Genomic DNA, 14,697 nt, shown 5'->3' with positions numbered 1-14,697 from the left:
TTCCTTGTTGTTGATTGTATAATCTATTAAAAATGGATTAACTGTTGTCTCAGTGTGTTTTTAAGTCATCAAATGTCACACATTCTGGATTCATTATAAATCAACTGAAATATTGCAAGCCTTCTGTTATTTTATTATTGCTGATTATGGCTTACATCTTAACTCAAAAATCCTATCTCAAAATATTAGAATATGAAAAAGTTTTTTTTGGTTTTTTAATTGCATTACAGAAGATAAAGAACTTTATCACAATATTCTAATTTTCTGAGACAGTCCTGTATATACTTTCATCTGCATGCCAAAAATATCAGTGTTTCTGTTTCCTACTTTCACATGTAAGTAACTTGAGTCACAGAGTTCAAAGTCAGACACAATGAAGAAACAAGGACACCAATAAGCAACAGTATAAAATTTCATTTGTGAAAATTTGAAGCGGGAGAAGAAATGAGGACTGAACAAGATTCGGAGTTGTAGCGAAGACATATTCACAACAATAAATACCACTTTCATTTAGCTGAATAATGTTATAAATAAACTGGCAGGCTGTCAAAGCAAAAAATAAAACTCACCTAAAAAACGACCTGTAAAGGTTTGAAATTGTTTGACTGGGGAAGAATCTGCATGTGGATAGATATTATGAATAGTTTAAAAAAAATCAGCATGGACAGAAATGTCAGTTCTCAAGAAGTCAGAATTGAAACAAATGATGTAATAATGGCTTGAAGCTACAATTCATAACATCATGACAATAAACCAAATATGAAAAATCCGCAGGCAGGGACAAGGTTTAAAGTGATATGTCTGCAGATAAGAGGCATTGACAAAATAGAAGTAACAAGGACCTTTTTGAAATAATGCAGCTACTTTTTTTTTGTCATATTTCTAACTTGGGATTTCACACAGCTGCAGCAAAACATGTTGAGACATCTGTTCCAAGCAGAACTTGGCCGACTTGACAACAAACAGCTATGGCTTTTTGAGTTTCAGGAACCTGATCTTGATCACTTCTTCTTTCTCTGTGAAGTGATGAAAGAATTCGTATTTGTTTACTATCTATCTATCTATCTATCTATCTATCTATCTATCTATCTATCTATCTATCTATCTATCTATCTATCTATCTATCTATCTATCCAGTTCAAATAAAAGAGAAAATAAAAGGTCTATAACCTCATTCATATCATTATAACTCTTATAGAAATCAAGAGAAAAAACTCAGAGGAAAACCTACACATCTATTCACTTGTTCAACACACACACAGAAACCCACAAACCCACAACCGCCATTATTTATCCCCCTGAATAACGCATGTTTCCTGTTATCTTCTGCAAAGTGTAATGTTATTGTGGGGCTGACATTTGACATAGAAACACATTTCAGTTTGTTATTCAATTAATCAGTTCATTGCATTCCCTCAGGACCTTCTTAAAATATTACATTCTCAACAGGGACAGAAGCATATTTTCAGAGCTGATGCACTACATCTGCAATTTTGATTTTTATGAATAAGATAATACAAAAAAATCTGTCTTAAAATTAACTTTTAATTACCTAGGTTAAAAATGCAAATTATGTGTGTAAGATTGTGTCCGAGTTGTTAAGGCTACTTATGTAGGCTACAAAGTAGGACAGCCCCAGAGGCGGGAAAACTCTGAATGTCATATAAATGACTCTTCATAAGAGTCAGTATCTGTTTTGCAGTAGGAGTGACACTGCTGCTACAAGGGCAGTCATACTAAACATGTTTTCATGGGTTATTAAAAGCTTAAAATGTATATTGAGGCATAACTGAAAAACAAGTTCACTGCTGCACATTTGTTTGGCTAAACTTTAGCACTACTCACTTGATTTTTTTTTAATTCTGTTGATCAGCTTGTCTATCTTGTTATATATTTGTTATTACTTTATAATTTTGTCATCATCTATATTACCCCATGATAAAATAGTTAAGTAATATAGTTACTTGACTGATGCCTGCTGTCAGATTTAAGTAGTTGTAGAAGCAGAGTTGTCTGTGAAGCCTCCTAAACAAGCAGTAAAATGTATCATTGCAAACTCATCAACAGGTTAACTTTCAGAGAACTGGGATGAAGACATTAAATAACCTAGAAGCGGGTAAAGTAGTTTAACCAACCTTTTAAAAATACACACTTGTAAAATGCAGCATTCACATGAATGTAACGGTATTGAGAACAAACATGGTAACATGGAGTATTTCCTGCATAATTTACTTTTGATAGTTAAGCACAATCTGCCAATAATACTTCCATACATTTTCTGATCTGAAAGCATTGATGCAAGACTTCCACCTATAATGGAGTATTTCAAGAGAGTGTATTAGAGTTTTCTCTCTATATTCATAGCTCTGTTATTTCATCTACTCACATGAAGACAGCCAGGCGTGTGAGCACAAAAGGCCTTCGTCCTTAAACAGGAACCTACGCCCATGATTATAAATTCAAATAAGCATCAGGGTGCTGCAGCTCAGCGGTAGAGCGCATGCATGAGGTCCTGGGCTCAATCCCCGGCACCTCCACTGTAAGTCGCTTTGGATGAAAGCGTATGCCAAATGACTGCAGAGCAAATGGGAACCTATCCCCCTGATCAGGAACCTAACCCCCTGAATGTAAACAGGAATTACCCTCTCCCTGTATATGATCTTGTCAACAACAGCAATACACACACACAATAAAATGCCAAGCAAGGAGGAACTCGGTGGGATTCTCTGGATCTTGACTCCAAAGAGCCGAGTCTCCCCCTCTGCAGAGCTCAAATGAATACTCGCTTGTTCGTGTTATTTCTAATGACAACCTCAGTCTCCTCTTTACAGGCTCCAACTTAGACCAGCTGAATTGGGACTCACTCTCCAACAGAGTGGTGTATGGGATTTTATTAAAGTATTTGAGCACTTCTAAAGAGCGATGTTTTGTGTGTGAATTGTGGAAACAAACAATCAGTCATCACTTTGAAGTGAACTTTGCAACAGATCCAGGTTATTGAAATGTGATCCAATATAATGTTGGTTTCAGATTCTTATCCACGGCAGTGTCATTCAGTATTTCCAGATAAGTCTGACAGTTTTCAGCCCAAACACAACATAACCCTCCCAATTCAACAAAAACTAGCCCAAATCTTTACCTTGCATTTGGCAGACGCTTTTATCCAAAGCGACTTACAATAGAATTCTCATTCGTGAAAATGCTTTAACCCTCAAAAATGACCCAGAAGACAATCTTTGTACCCTAGTGGTGTACAGCCCACATGGAAATATAAACAAAAAAAGAAGTATCACTTTTTCAAATGATGGGGTCTCCTTAGAAAAAGTCATAAAATTTCAAGTTGGAAAAAAATAGGTTAAGGTGTTTTTTCTACAATTTAAAAATGGTAGTGGGTCACTTTTGACCCGCAAGACAACACAAGGGTTAAAGTGCAACGTTCAATGTATGCATTGTGTGTATATGAGAATTTTAATGGAACGGAAATCCACCTTACCTGGTGACGTGGGTGCTATCACGAATTCCACGCGGGGCAGTCGAGAGCGCAGTAAAACAAGCTTTTATTTTGAAACGTCCCGACTTTCCCGACTCTTCCGCATATGACATAGGGAACACTAAGCGCCCCCATTCGTACACTTATTATCGAAACCGTCTTCCCGTCGAGTCTGTGTGGCGGCTAACTTCAAATAGCCATGTCTTCAGCTCCGGGCCAGGCTGCTGCTGGGGGGATTCACGGGCTTCTCCTCAAACTCCACGAATACCTGACGGACGAAGATACCCGGGGAATAGCTGTAAAATGTCAAGATATAGTGGGGGACCTGGAGCAGGCGTGCTTGCTAACGCCGACCGAGAATGAACTTGGTGAGACAATGCTGTTAAAACCAACAAGCCCATACTCTGGAAGTCTTGTTCAACCGTTGGTGTAAGGAATATTAGAGGGTGAAGTTATCTCTAAACTTTTAAGGCGTCCAGTATTTCGTCTTTTAAGCCGCGGTTCGGTGTTCGTCAACAAAGCATTGTTGTCGAATAATTGACATGACAAGGTGACTTGGTAGGTGTGGTTCGTGGTTGACCTGTACATATCACGTACTGTACAAGCCGATCTGGTTCCCCCTCATTTCAAAATTAAGGGCCAGATGTCACTCAAAAGTCCTCTGATTTTCTAACTTGCAGATCCTTTTGCACTATTAAGGCCTTCCCAGTTCATTTCCATCCCTTAGTGGACTCCATTTACAAAAACTTATGTTGTGGTTAAATCTTAACATGATACATGAGCATGTGCTTCAATATGCATTGGGTGTGTATTTCATGTCTCCATCCATGATCTATTGCTTTTCTTGCACTTTGGGTCGTGGGGATGCTGGAGCCTATCCCAGCTATTACTCCAGCGTGACGTGGGGTACACCCCGTACACCCTGTCCAACTTAACAGGCTGCGTGTTTTTGTGAGAGGAAACCCACACAAACACGGGGAGGACATGCAAACTCCACACAGAAAGGTCCCCTGAGGGACTTGAACCATGGTCCTTCCTGCTGTGAGATGGGAGTGCTAACCACTGCGTCACTGTGCTGCGCCATTTCATTTCTCATACCATTAAAATATAGTGGTATGCAACTGTGTGTCTCCTTGTAATCTTGAATGTTATACAGTTACAAGTGCAGTAGTCATAGTGAGTGTTTAAATAACTTGGTGCATACTACCATGATCCCTGCATCATGAAACTTCTACAGTATTTCTAATTTCCCTCTAAATTTCCCCGACACATCTTGGTCTCCTGAAACTCTTTGAAATCATCCAACTGCTCGGTGTGGAAGGCCTCCACCCACATGGATGATCGACATCATACCTCGTTACAAGCACACCGATGGAAAGCAAAAAAATCAGACTCCCGTAGTCAATGTCAAAGCTGTTTCCCTCCTATAGGGAAAAAACAGTACTTAAGTTAGTTAAAGCTGTATTGAATTAAATAAAATGTGAGTTTCAATAATTTAGGCCAGGAACTACATTTTGTGAATGGGTGAAAGATTAATTTCACCTTTTTTGTTTTTAGTTTTTAAAGAAACATTTCTATAACACAAACATTTACCTATGCAATTTGACCACTTAAGACTGATTTATGGTAACGTTTTTTGATTACTTTGTCTCTCTCTTCAGATTACCTCATCTACACAAGATGTAGTCTACCTGCATGCTCCTACCTCCACTCTTTTAAGTTACTCAAATGTGATCCTGTTAACATTAAATAAGTTGCACAAATGCGTGGTTTAGTCCTTAAAGGCTGGAGCCAAAAGTTCTATAATACACATTTAACAATTCATTGCTGTAATTTACTGCCAAGGGTGATTTATTTTAATTTTTTTTTAATTTTTTATAAGTCTTGTGATGTCAAACAGAACTGCTGGATTTTCCACCCAAGTCCAACTTAACCTTTATCTTAAAGCTTTGCAGACATCCTTACTGTTCTCAAACAGCTATGGACTTCTCATCTTCCTCAAGAAGTCCCTGCCAAAGGATGAGGTTTGTATGGTGCAAGCTCAAAGACTATGGCTCTGCTTAGTTGGCAGTGTTTTGATGAGTCAAAGGCTGTGTGTCTTTCGCAGCTCCACGATTCAAGAGTCAAGATCTTGTGTTTTTTGGAGACGTTTCTGAAAAGGGTTTCTCCAAGAGTCAAAGGTTGGGATAAAAGTTATGCAATTGACATCAGAGTAAGTCATCCTTTTTTCCACCAGAAGCGCTTTTTAAAATCCTGATTGCATTCTTCAAAAAATGCTAAAGCTTGCTTAGCATTACCTGCTTATGCTTGAGGGGCTTTTAGGGTGCAAAGCAGGCAGGGTTCATAAATGTGTATTAAAAAGAATGTTAATTAATATAAGGGCAAATGAAACTAAAGATGGTACCTTTTTGTCAATATTAGTATCTTTATATTGCTGTCCATCTTTTTCAATTGGAAGTAAGGACTTCAAACTGAAAACAAGCTAGATAAAATGGATTTACTTGTTACATGTTTTCCTACAGGACACATGCATAGTTGTGTATTCAAGGGACAAAACAGCCAAAACTAGAACAGCAGCTTTGGAGCTTCTTGTTAAGGTATATTTCTTTATGATTTACTGATGTGTGTGTGTGTGTGGGTGTGTTCATTGATATATATACAATTCTCAGGATAAGCAGTAGATAATGAGGCTAATGTTATTGAGTTCTAGGTCATAAAAAGATAATTACTACTTTTGAACATGATATATGTAAAATATAATTAATACCTTCTATAGGTTCTCAAAACAACAGAAGCTTCCACTGTGGCAGCAGATTTCAGAATCAGTGAAATGTTCAACAAGTTTTACAGTGAGCTTTATCACAAGAACAAACTTCCAGATTCAGGTATGGGAACATATTTTTTTACAATTTCTGTTATTGTTATCATGCTATTCAAATCATGAAGAGATTCATTTTTCTGATTACTTCTGGAACAGTCCTGGGGGCGGTCTATGACTTGTTGGGAGTTCTGGCTGAGGTTCACCCCAGTGAGATGGTCAGCAATTCAGACAAACTCTACAAAGCGTATCTGGGGGAGCTGAAGCAGCAGGTATTCTATGTTTCTGCCAGAATGCGATGCGGAATATCCTGATGAGCATTGGGACTTGTCTGGCCCCATATTGTATCTTTGTCACATTGATCCTGAAGCTGCTTTGAGAGAGTCTTAGCATAACAAGAAACCGGTAATAATTATTTGTCTACAAGTATTTATTTGTCATCGGACCACAATATCATCCATTTGGTTATTTATTTAACATGCAAAGTGCCCTGTATTTAGTAAGTTTGTGACATTTGGTAAGTAAGTAACAATTTGATGAAATGAAAGTTGGTCAGATCAGACTCGACGAGATGTCACTGACAGAGGAGCGGAAGAAAAAACTCCAGAAATATCTGGTTTGCTACGGCTGAATGTATTCTGCAAATCATTTACATTTTGAATGTTTTGTTGAATTCGAACCCCCCTCCATTTCTTCTGACCCTGGTCAATATTTCAGATGACCTCTTCTATAAGGGAACCTAAACGTTCTGTAGTGACCGGATGTTTGAGCGGACTCAATGCCCTCATGGTCAACTTTCCTAAAACCATGGCAGAAGGTAGGATTTTGAGAATGATTTCTATGTCCATAGTAGTTGCTTCGCAAATTGACTCCACGTTAACATAGTCATCAGCTCAATGCTGTTTTCAAGGCTGCTTAACTCCCAAGCATCTGTGACTTGCAGATCCGACGATGTGTAAGGACATTTTTCAATATACCCTGATGTCAATAAACCCCCAGGTAAAAGTTCTAGCACTTTGTTAGCCAATACTTCATAAACATCATCTATTGTCAAAATACTATGGATACAAGCGAAAAAGTACATGGGACTGCTAGATAACCAACTTTAGTGTGTACTGTGAACTGTAAATGTGACTGAGGCAGTAAAGATTTCAAAAAAATTCACCTCATGAACTCAGGCGGGTGCTTTAGGTTTATTAGTATGACTAGATCTTGCACCTGACATTCACTGCCTATATTAGATTTACGATATAAATCCTTTGTATTTCTTTTTGCGTTTTGTGTTCCATCTGTAAAGCTTCACCTCCCAAAATTTCAATGTGTGGCATTGTCATATTGATTTTGGACAGTGTTTTTACAAAAAAAATATCAGATGGAGTGAATTTCTGTCTCCGAACTTTGTGTTTACATTCTCAGATAATCTGCTAAATACGGTGAAAGTTTGGGTTCCAAGCAGTTGAGCTTGAGTGTTTTGTTGTTACATACATATACTTTACATGTAATGGTTAATCTGTTTCTGTTACAGGTGGAAATGAGTCGCTATGCTGTCCAATATGGTAATATTTTAATATATTGTATATTTTGTATATGTATATTTTTACCATAGATAAAATTCCAAAACTGCATGTTTGCCAATCCCCTCTGCATTTTTAAAATTTTTTTTTTTTTTTATGAACAGCTGGACTCAGGCTGTTAGCCAGACATGCATCCCAATTCAGTTGCTGCCTTATGGAACATTACAGAGGTTTGTTTGAAATCATGTCCAAGCTCTGTGGGCATATCAACGGTGAAATGAAGAAGACTAGTTACTATGCTCTTGAAGCTTTCCTCAAACAGGTAAAAATTCAAAAGCTTCTCTGCATAGATTTTTATGTGATGAGTAAAATATATATTGTTAGACATATTTTGTATAGAATAGGTTATGGTCATCTTGGGATCACTTGCTGGTGAGAGTCAAATTGTTTCTTCACTCCTCTGATGCACTTCAGATTGCAATGTTGGTGGCAGAAAATGTTGAGGAGCACAAAAGCAAGTTGACTTTCTTCATGCACAAGTTCTGCAACATCATTAGGAAAATGGACTCGACCCACAAAGAACTTTCCATCGCCATACGAGGATATGGATTCTTCGCTGCTGTACTTTTATCACATTTTTTGCTCCTATCATGTTTAGAAACTACATTTGCAACTTGGTTGTCAAGAGATATCTTTATACCTTTCCTCCTAGCCATGGAAGAAAGTTTGCGTGCAAAATGTGGACCTGATGTACACAGAGTTGATCCAGCGTTGCAAACAGATGTACTTGACTGAGTCTGACAGTGAAGACGACAGCTTGTACCAGCTGCCCAGCTTCCTGGACTCGATAGCAAGTGTCCTGATTCACTTAGACAAAGTAAGTGCTACTCTTGGGCCTGCTGTGGCATAACATCATTCAAACCCTGTGTGAAACTTGGAAACATCAAAGGGATTTGGTGTTAACATATGATAATATTCATATTTTGTTCTGTGGCTATTGACTCATTCTGAAAAAAGTCCCTCCTAAGTACAGGTTTAAGAATATTGTGAAAGAGGTTTTCAGTGTAGAGTGAAAGTTTGAGTGCTTTATACAGATTAAATATGTACCGCCGTAAGCCATTTCAAACATTCTAATAGTATCAAGGTGATTTCCTATGTCTTACCTGGTGAATTTATTTCAAGAATATGGCATTATCAGATTTAATGGTCAACTAATGTTTTGGGGATCTTTATATACTTATCAGCTGTGAAGCATTGCAAGATTTGACTGTAGAAGTAATGATTCGAGAATATTGGTTCAGAGGTCTTTTCATACTGTTGTCATGCAGTTTTTTGTCATTGAACAAATTTCCCTAATATTCCTCAACATTAAGCCACACCTAAAAAACAACGGACTACAGTCACTTTTAGGTTCTTATGAGACATTCCTTAAACCTTCTGTGTACTTCGGGTCAAAAAGCATCCATCAGTTGCCCAAATCCACATGACAAGGTTTTGTGCAACTCATGGAGACATGGGCACATGCTCTAATCTCAACCCCCTTTTTTGTATCCATGACTCAGATTCCAGAGGTTTACACACCACTCCTAGAACGTCTGCTCGTGGAGCAAATTGACAGCTTCCCTCAGTATAGTGAGAAAATGCAGACCACATGTTGGAGGTCCATCCTGAAGGTGTTTGTGGCTGTGGCCTCGAAAGGGCCAATTTTGTGGAGTTTTATCCACTCCGTGGGTATGTTGTTCGTCAAGTCTTTAAATCTTTAGATTTGCAGCAATACATCCAAGGAGCTCCAATCAAGTATTTCTGATGTTAAATGGTAGAATGATATGGTTTGAACCGGTCATCCAGCTGTGTGTTGAAAAGGACTTGAAATATGACTATATTCAAATATTATTGAAATACTATTGAAGTGATGGATACTGCGATTCGTTTTTATTTTCTCTATCAAACGTATTCAATATATAAAGTGCATCAGAATTTGACCCAGCAAGCTCTACCTCTTATACCAAACTGCTGTCATAACTCCTTACATCGCACATGCCACAAAAATTGCAAACTTCACATCTGTCATTCTATTAAATATTTTTTAACCTTATTTTTAGTGCACCAAGGCTTAATTCGTGTCTGCTCGAAACCCCTCATGCACTCTGAGGTTGGTTGAATGTTTGATTTATTTTTCCACAGTACAATTTACACTGACAGAGATTCAAAAGACTTGTTTTACATTGTGATAATGAAGGAAAGATGCCCTCTGGTTTTCCTCTTGACTCAGGACAAGGACACACGAAGCAGTTCTTCTGACGCTTCCAAAGTACAAGTAGGAAAGTGGAAAGTTCCATCCAGTCAGGACTACCTTGCTCTGTATAAAGGGCTGTTAGACTGTGATCAGTTGAAGGTACAGTAATCCTCTTTGTAAAGATTTGTAACTTTTATGTAAAACATGACATTTACTTTTTTTCATCGAAGCAGCAATTTTTGCCTTGTGATCCACATACACAGACAGTGGAGGACAGAATGTAACAACTTAATCTTTTTAGCTTCTTGATCTTTCCTCTTTCTGCCTCAGATGAGACTTCTGAATAAGTGGGGATAAACATTGTATGAAAAACATTCGAAGCTTAGAGGAGAAATGAAAGAGGCTTTGTTCTCTGTACAAGTCAATCAACAAAAAAGATAGGCCAAAAAACTTTAAGTTGCATAATGTTGATTGAAAAGTTGAGTTTGGCTAAGTGTTTACCTGACCATTTCCTACCAAACAACAGAAAACCTGTACGTTGTAATTTTCTGCCCTGCTTATATCGACATAGGATTCAGGATTTCTAGATGAAGCTTTTGCAAGCCAAAATGCCGCTCTTGGGTCTTTGAGTCGCCTCCTTTTTGATGAGCTGGTTAAATCTATGCTAAGAATTGTAGAGAAATTGGACCTGTCAGTGAAGAAGGTCACTCCAGGAGAGGAGGTGAGTTCACACCCTAAAAATGTGATGCTCTGCATGTTCTGGTACACACAGTTCATTGACTTCTTGTGGCAGTATTTGTTTTAATTATGAACAATTTCACAACTCCCACCTCCTCTTCCGTCAGACTGAAGATGATGCGACCCACATGCTGCTATCCTCTGACCCCACAGCTAATCTTGTGCCCAATAAGGGCAAAGACTTCAGTGCGTTTGTCAATTTAGTTGACTTCTGCAGGTATTCCACATACAAACACACTTGACGGGGTGGGTAGTTTTGAAATGTGATATGTTTCACGTGCCTTGCTTAAAAGTTCTGTTGAACTCTCCAAAGTCAATTAATCCAGAATACCTGAACCACACTGAGGTGAAGAATTCAGATTACTGTAAATGATTGACCCCTGTATTTTTACCATTCAATTTAGCAGTTTTGTTCTGTTTCCACAGTAAGTTGTTGTTGAACAGACATGAGGAGTATTTGCAGTCTTGGATGTATCCACTGAGCCATGAACTTATCCTCCATTCGATAAGAAATCCACTTGTCAGTGGTTTCTACAAGCTGCTCTCAGTCATAATGAAAATCAGCAAGAGGATCAATTACTATAAGGTAGTATGTTTGTCACAATTAAGAATGATGTCATAAAATCAGTTGTTTTGGTTTCAATACTGTATGTTAGGATTTGAATGATTTCAGATGTTGACCAAGCAATGTAACAATCATGAAAAACTGCTTTACAACAGGGAGTCAGCCAGAGGAGTTCATCTTCACCTGAAAATGACACAATGAAAAGTGCTTGCTTTTCTCTTTTCTCAAAGTTCGGAAAAGAGGTGATACTTACATTACTTGGGACTTCAATTTGCTTGAGTGAGCATGCTTGGTGACGTGGTTTCTGTCCAGGTCTGTGTGCGGATGAAGCAGTACAAAGATGAGCTGCTGGCGTCCTGCTTGACATTTGTCCTATCACTGCACCACAAAATTGTAGCTGTGGACATCAAGGTGTACTGCACTGCTCTGGAGGTGGGCTGCTTGTGTTTTTGCACCTTAACAATCATGGTTAGGATTTTGTTGAACGTTGTCTCATCAGAATCCGAAAAAACTCAAGTAAGGCCAGAGGAAAAGTTGAGTTCCAGACAGATTAATCAATTTTCAATAAACTTGGTGTGATTATGAGAATCAGACACATTTTACCTGTTAAATGAACTTAACTCTGTGCCTTTGACATTTTCCTTAATTTGTGCAAAAACATCCTTCATATTTATATGCAAAGGGATATTTGACCTTTGCTACTTCCTTGGGTTTTACTTGTATAAGCTACATAATACAACCTCTCATGAGTTGGCCTGTCAAAAATGTTTATTAGACACATCTCCCACACTATTGTGCTGATTGAGACTGTCAGATGTATTGATGAAACTACAATTTTAATACAATGGTTATAATTATGCTTATCTGACCATACGATGGTTGGTCAAAGTAAAAGTCGTAGCAGTTTTATAAAACATAGACGTGGTTATTGAGTTTAAAGTAATCAGCAATGAATAAACAGTTGAATTTTCTTAAAGTGTACCTTTTAACATCCATGGTCTGTCTTTTCAAAGGTCTTCCAGCCAAAGATGTGCATTTGAGATGTACTTGATTTGCTTTGTATTCACACCACATTGTTTGTTGACTGGCTTGACATCACAAGATTATTAGAGACTGGCACATTCAAACTCTTGGAAGAGTCAAAGTTTAAAATCTAACTTGCTCTTGACCTTTCATCCTTGACTCGGAAGCTGCAAAGACACGTTCCTACCTCAGAAAAATGAATGAACCCAACCACACTTTCCCACTGTCCCAAAGTCTGATTTCATCTGATATATATATATATATATATATATATATATATATATACATTTTTTTTTTTAACCCTTGTGTGGTCCAGGTGGCTCTTAAATTGGGCCTTAGCCATGTCCCTCTTGCCAACACTGCACTTGATGCCTTAGAGGACTGGTCCTCCCACATCCAGCCAGAAATCATGCAGCCCTGCTATAAGAACATCCTTCCTCTTCTGGATGGATACCTCAAAAGCTTCACCGACAACAGTAAGCACTCCATGGGTGGTGGTGACCACGCTGATTTCTTTTTTTTCTCAGCTTTTGGGTGGATGGAGGTCAAATTTGAATCAACCAAAATGTAATTGTGATGTTCTGTTATTTCAGACAATGATAACAGCTGGGAAGTGACATCTTCTTTGTCTTCAAGAAGTGATCGAGGGTTCAGCAGAGTGGTGACGAGGCTGTTAAAGCAATCCAGCCATCTTGCAATGGTAACAGATTTAAGAATTTGGAAAAAGCATTTGAGCGCAATAGAATACCTCCGGTTTTATTTATCCTTTTATTTTAGATGCATACATGTATTATCTTATATGCACTGCTTGAACGGACACCCATTTTTATTGCAAGAAATTTTTACAAATATAATTGCAAGACACTATATTCGACCCAATAAGTAGATGATCCTTGAAGGACCAAACAATGATAATTGGAGTTTAACCCAGAAATCTAAAAACTACAATTTATGAAGTTTCTAAAATGGGAAAAACAACAGCAATGATAAACATTTTGAGCTAAATTCCTCATGTTTTTTCCTTTATCTTACTATAGGAAGATGGTCCCCTGGTCATGGTAAGGCTCAGAGTGGTGAAGTTGCTTGGTCACTTGGGAGGGAAGCTGAACAAAAACCTTGTAACGGGTAAGGACTCTATACATCCCATTTCAATTTGAAAATGATGTGTTTGATGTGTTTTTGATTTTAACAATACCTCTAAATGTCAAGTTATGTCAGCCACTTAAGCATGTGCTTTGTTACAAAGTGGTCTCATCCGAGGAGATGATGAAGAATTTTGTAACCTGGGATCCTGAGAAAAGGCTCAGCTTTGCAGTGCCATTCACCGACATGAAGCCAGTCATTTACCTCGACCCGTTTCTTCCTCGGATCAGTGAGCTTGCTCTTTCAACAAGTGACAGACCAACTAAAGTACGTCATCTAGGACAGTCTTTTCGATCTGCTGTACTTTCTGAATCACAGTCACCATTAGCTTTGTTCCCAAGAGTGGTCATCAGTCCTGTCTCATATTTCATCCAGGTTGTAGCCTGTGAGCTACTCCACAGCCTGGTGGTCTACATGATTGGAAAGAGCGCTCAGATGGTAGAAGGTGATAACAGTTTACCACCCATGTACAAGCTGCACAAGAGGCTGTTTCCTGTCCTGCTACGTCTGGCCTGTGATGTTGATCAAGTACGCACACTTGACCAAGAGCATCTTTTGACAGCTTTAAGCCAAGAGAGGGAAATGATTGACATCTGCAGAAAGCAACATTTTATAAAGTTTTAGCAGGATTATGCATACAGACTAGCTGACAACAATCTGGTGAAGAAGCAGAAAATTTTAAGGTGTCAGCACCAATGTGTATTAACAAATGTGCTCTCCTAGGTAACCAGACAGCTCTTTGAACCACTGGTTATGCAGCTGATCCACTGGTTCACAAACAACAAGAAGTTTGAGAGCCGGGATACAGTAGCTGTTCTCGAGGCCATTTTGGTAAGCGGTTGCATCGGGTAGTCTTTTGTGCTTCCATGTCAAATTCAAGTGCCGGTAGTTTCTTTTCCATGTATGTGCAGTAAACCATCCTTTTGAGTGCATTCAATCTGATCAAGCTACCACACCATACATTGTATTGACATTTTAACTGAGGCAACCTGGCAGACATTCCTTTTTCACACCCCGACCAACCCAGTGGGCAACTTCACAATGGTAGAACAGTGATAAGGAAATTGATATAATGTTAGAACTACAACCCTGCCATTAAGAGTTATCTTCTTGTTTCAACATAAGCAACATAACATTAATCACTGTTTTTAGAATGTAGGTTGATATACA

At 38.3% G+C, this 14,697-nt stretch overlaps 1 protein-coding gene across 1 annotated transcript in view; it reads left to right on the top strand.

Moving 5' to 3' along the window:
• Positions 1-3,644: 3,644 nt before the first annotated feature.
• The window catches only part of prkdc (protein kinase, DNA-activated, catalytic subunit), a 39,775-nt gene continuing 28,722 nt past the window's right edge, over positions 3,645-14,697 (top strand). The window contains exons 1-26 of the mRNA XM_086151494.1: positions 3,645-3,858; positions 5,438-5,514; positions 5,598-5,702; positions 6,013-6,087; positions 6,267-6,375; positions 6,468-6,580; positions 7,026-7,125; positions 7,252-7,307; positions 7,834-7,864; positions 7,987-8,144; positions 8,297-8,443; positions 8,535-8,699; positions 9,385-9,553; positions 9,925-9,974; positions 10,095-10,217; positions 10,630-10,779; positions 10,904-11,013; positions 11,223-11,382; positions 11,517-11,603; positions 11,674-11,793; positions 12,701-12,860; positions 12,978-13,084; positions 13,422-13,509; positions 13,631-13,794; positions 13,903-14,055; positions 14,251-14,358. Coding sequence (XP_086007620.1) covers positions 3,690-3,858; positions 5,438-5,514; positions 5,598-5,702; positions 6,013-6,087; positions 6,267-6,375; positions 6,468-6,580; positions 7,026-7,125; positions 7,252-7,307; positions 7,834-7,864; positions 7,987-8,144; positions 8,297-8,443; positions 8,535-8,699; positions 9,385-9,553; positions 9,925-9,974; positions 10,095-10,217; positions 10,630-10,779; positions 10,904-11,013; positions 11,223-11,382; positions 11,517-11,603; positions 11,674-11,793; positions 12,701-12,860; positions 12,978-13,084; positions 13,422-13,509; positions 13,631-13,794; positions 13,903-14,055; positions 14,251-14,358 — 3,054 coding nt within the window. The 5' untranslated portion in view covers positions 3,645-3,689. The remainder of the gene's footprint in view (positions 3,859-5,437; positions 5,515-5,597; positions 5,703-6,012; positions 6,088-6,266; positions 6,376-6,467; positions 6,581-7,025; positions 7,126-7,251; positions 7,308-7,833; positions 7,865-7,986; positions 8,145-8,296; positions 8,444-8,534; positions 8,700-9,384; positions 9,554-9,924; positions 9,975-10,094; positions 10,218-10,629; positions 10,780-10,903; positions 11,014-11,222; positions 11,383-11,516; positions 11,604-11,673; positions 11,794-12,700; positions 12,861-12,977; positions 13,085-13,421; positions 13,510-13,630; positions 13,795-13,902; positions 14,056-14,250; positions 14,359-14,697) is intronic.

Source organism: Fistularia commersonii, chromosome 8 (assembly GCF_037954325.1).
Source record: "Fistularia commersonii isolate RoL2024-O1a breed Wild chromosome 8, RoL_Fcom_v1.0, whole genome shotgun sequence".
Taxonomy (NCBI): domain Eukaryota; kingdom Metazoa; phylum Chordata; class Actinopteri; order Syngnathiformes; family Fistulariidae; genus Fistularia; species Fistularia commersonii.
This window is presented reverse-complemented; position numbering and strand designations above follow the sequence as displayed.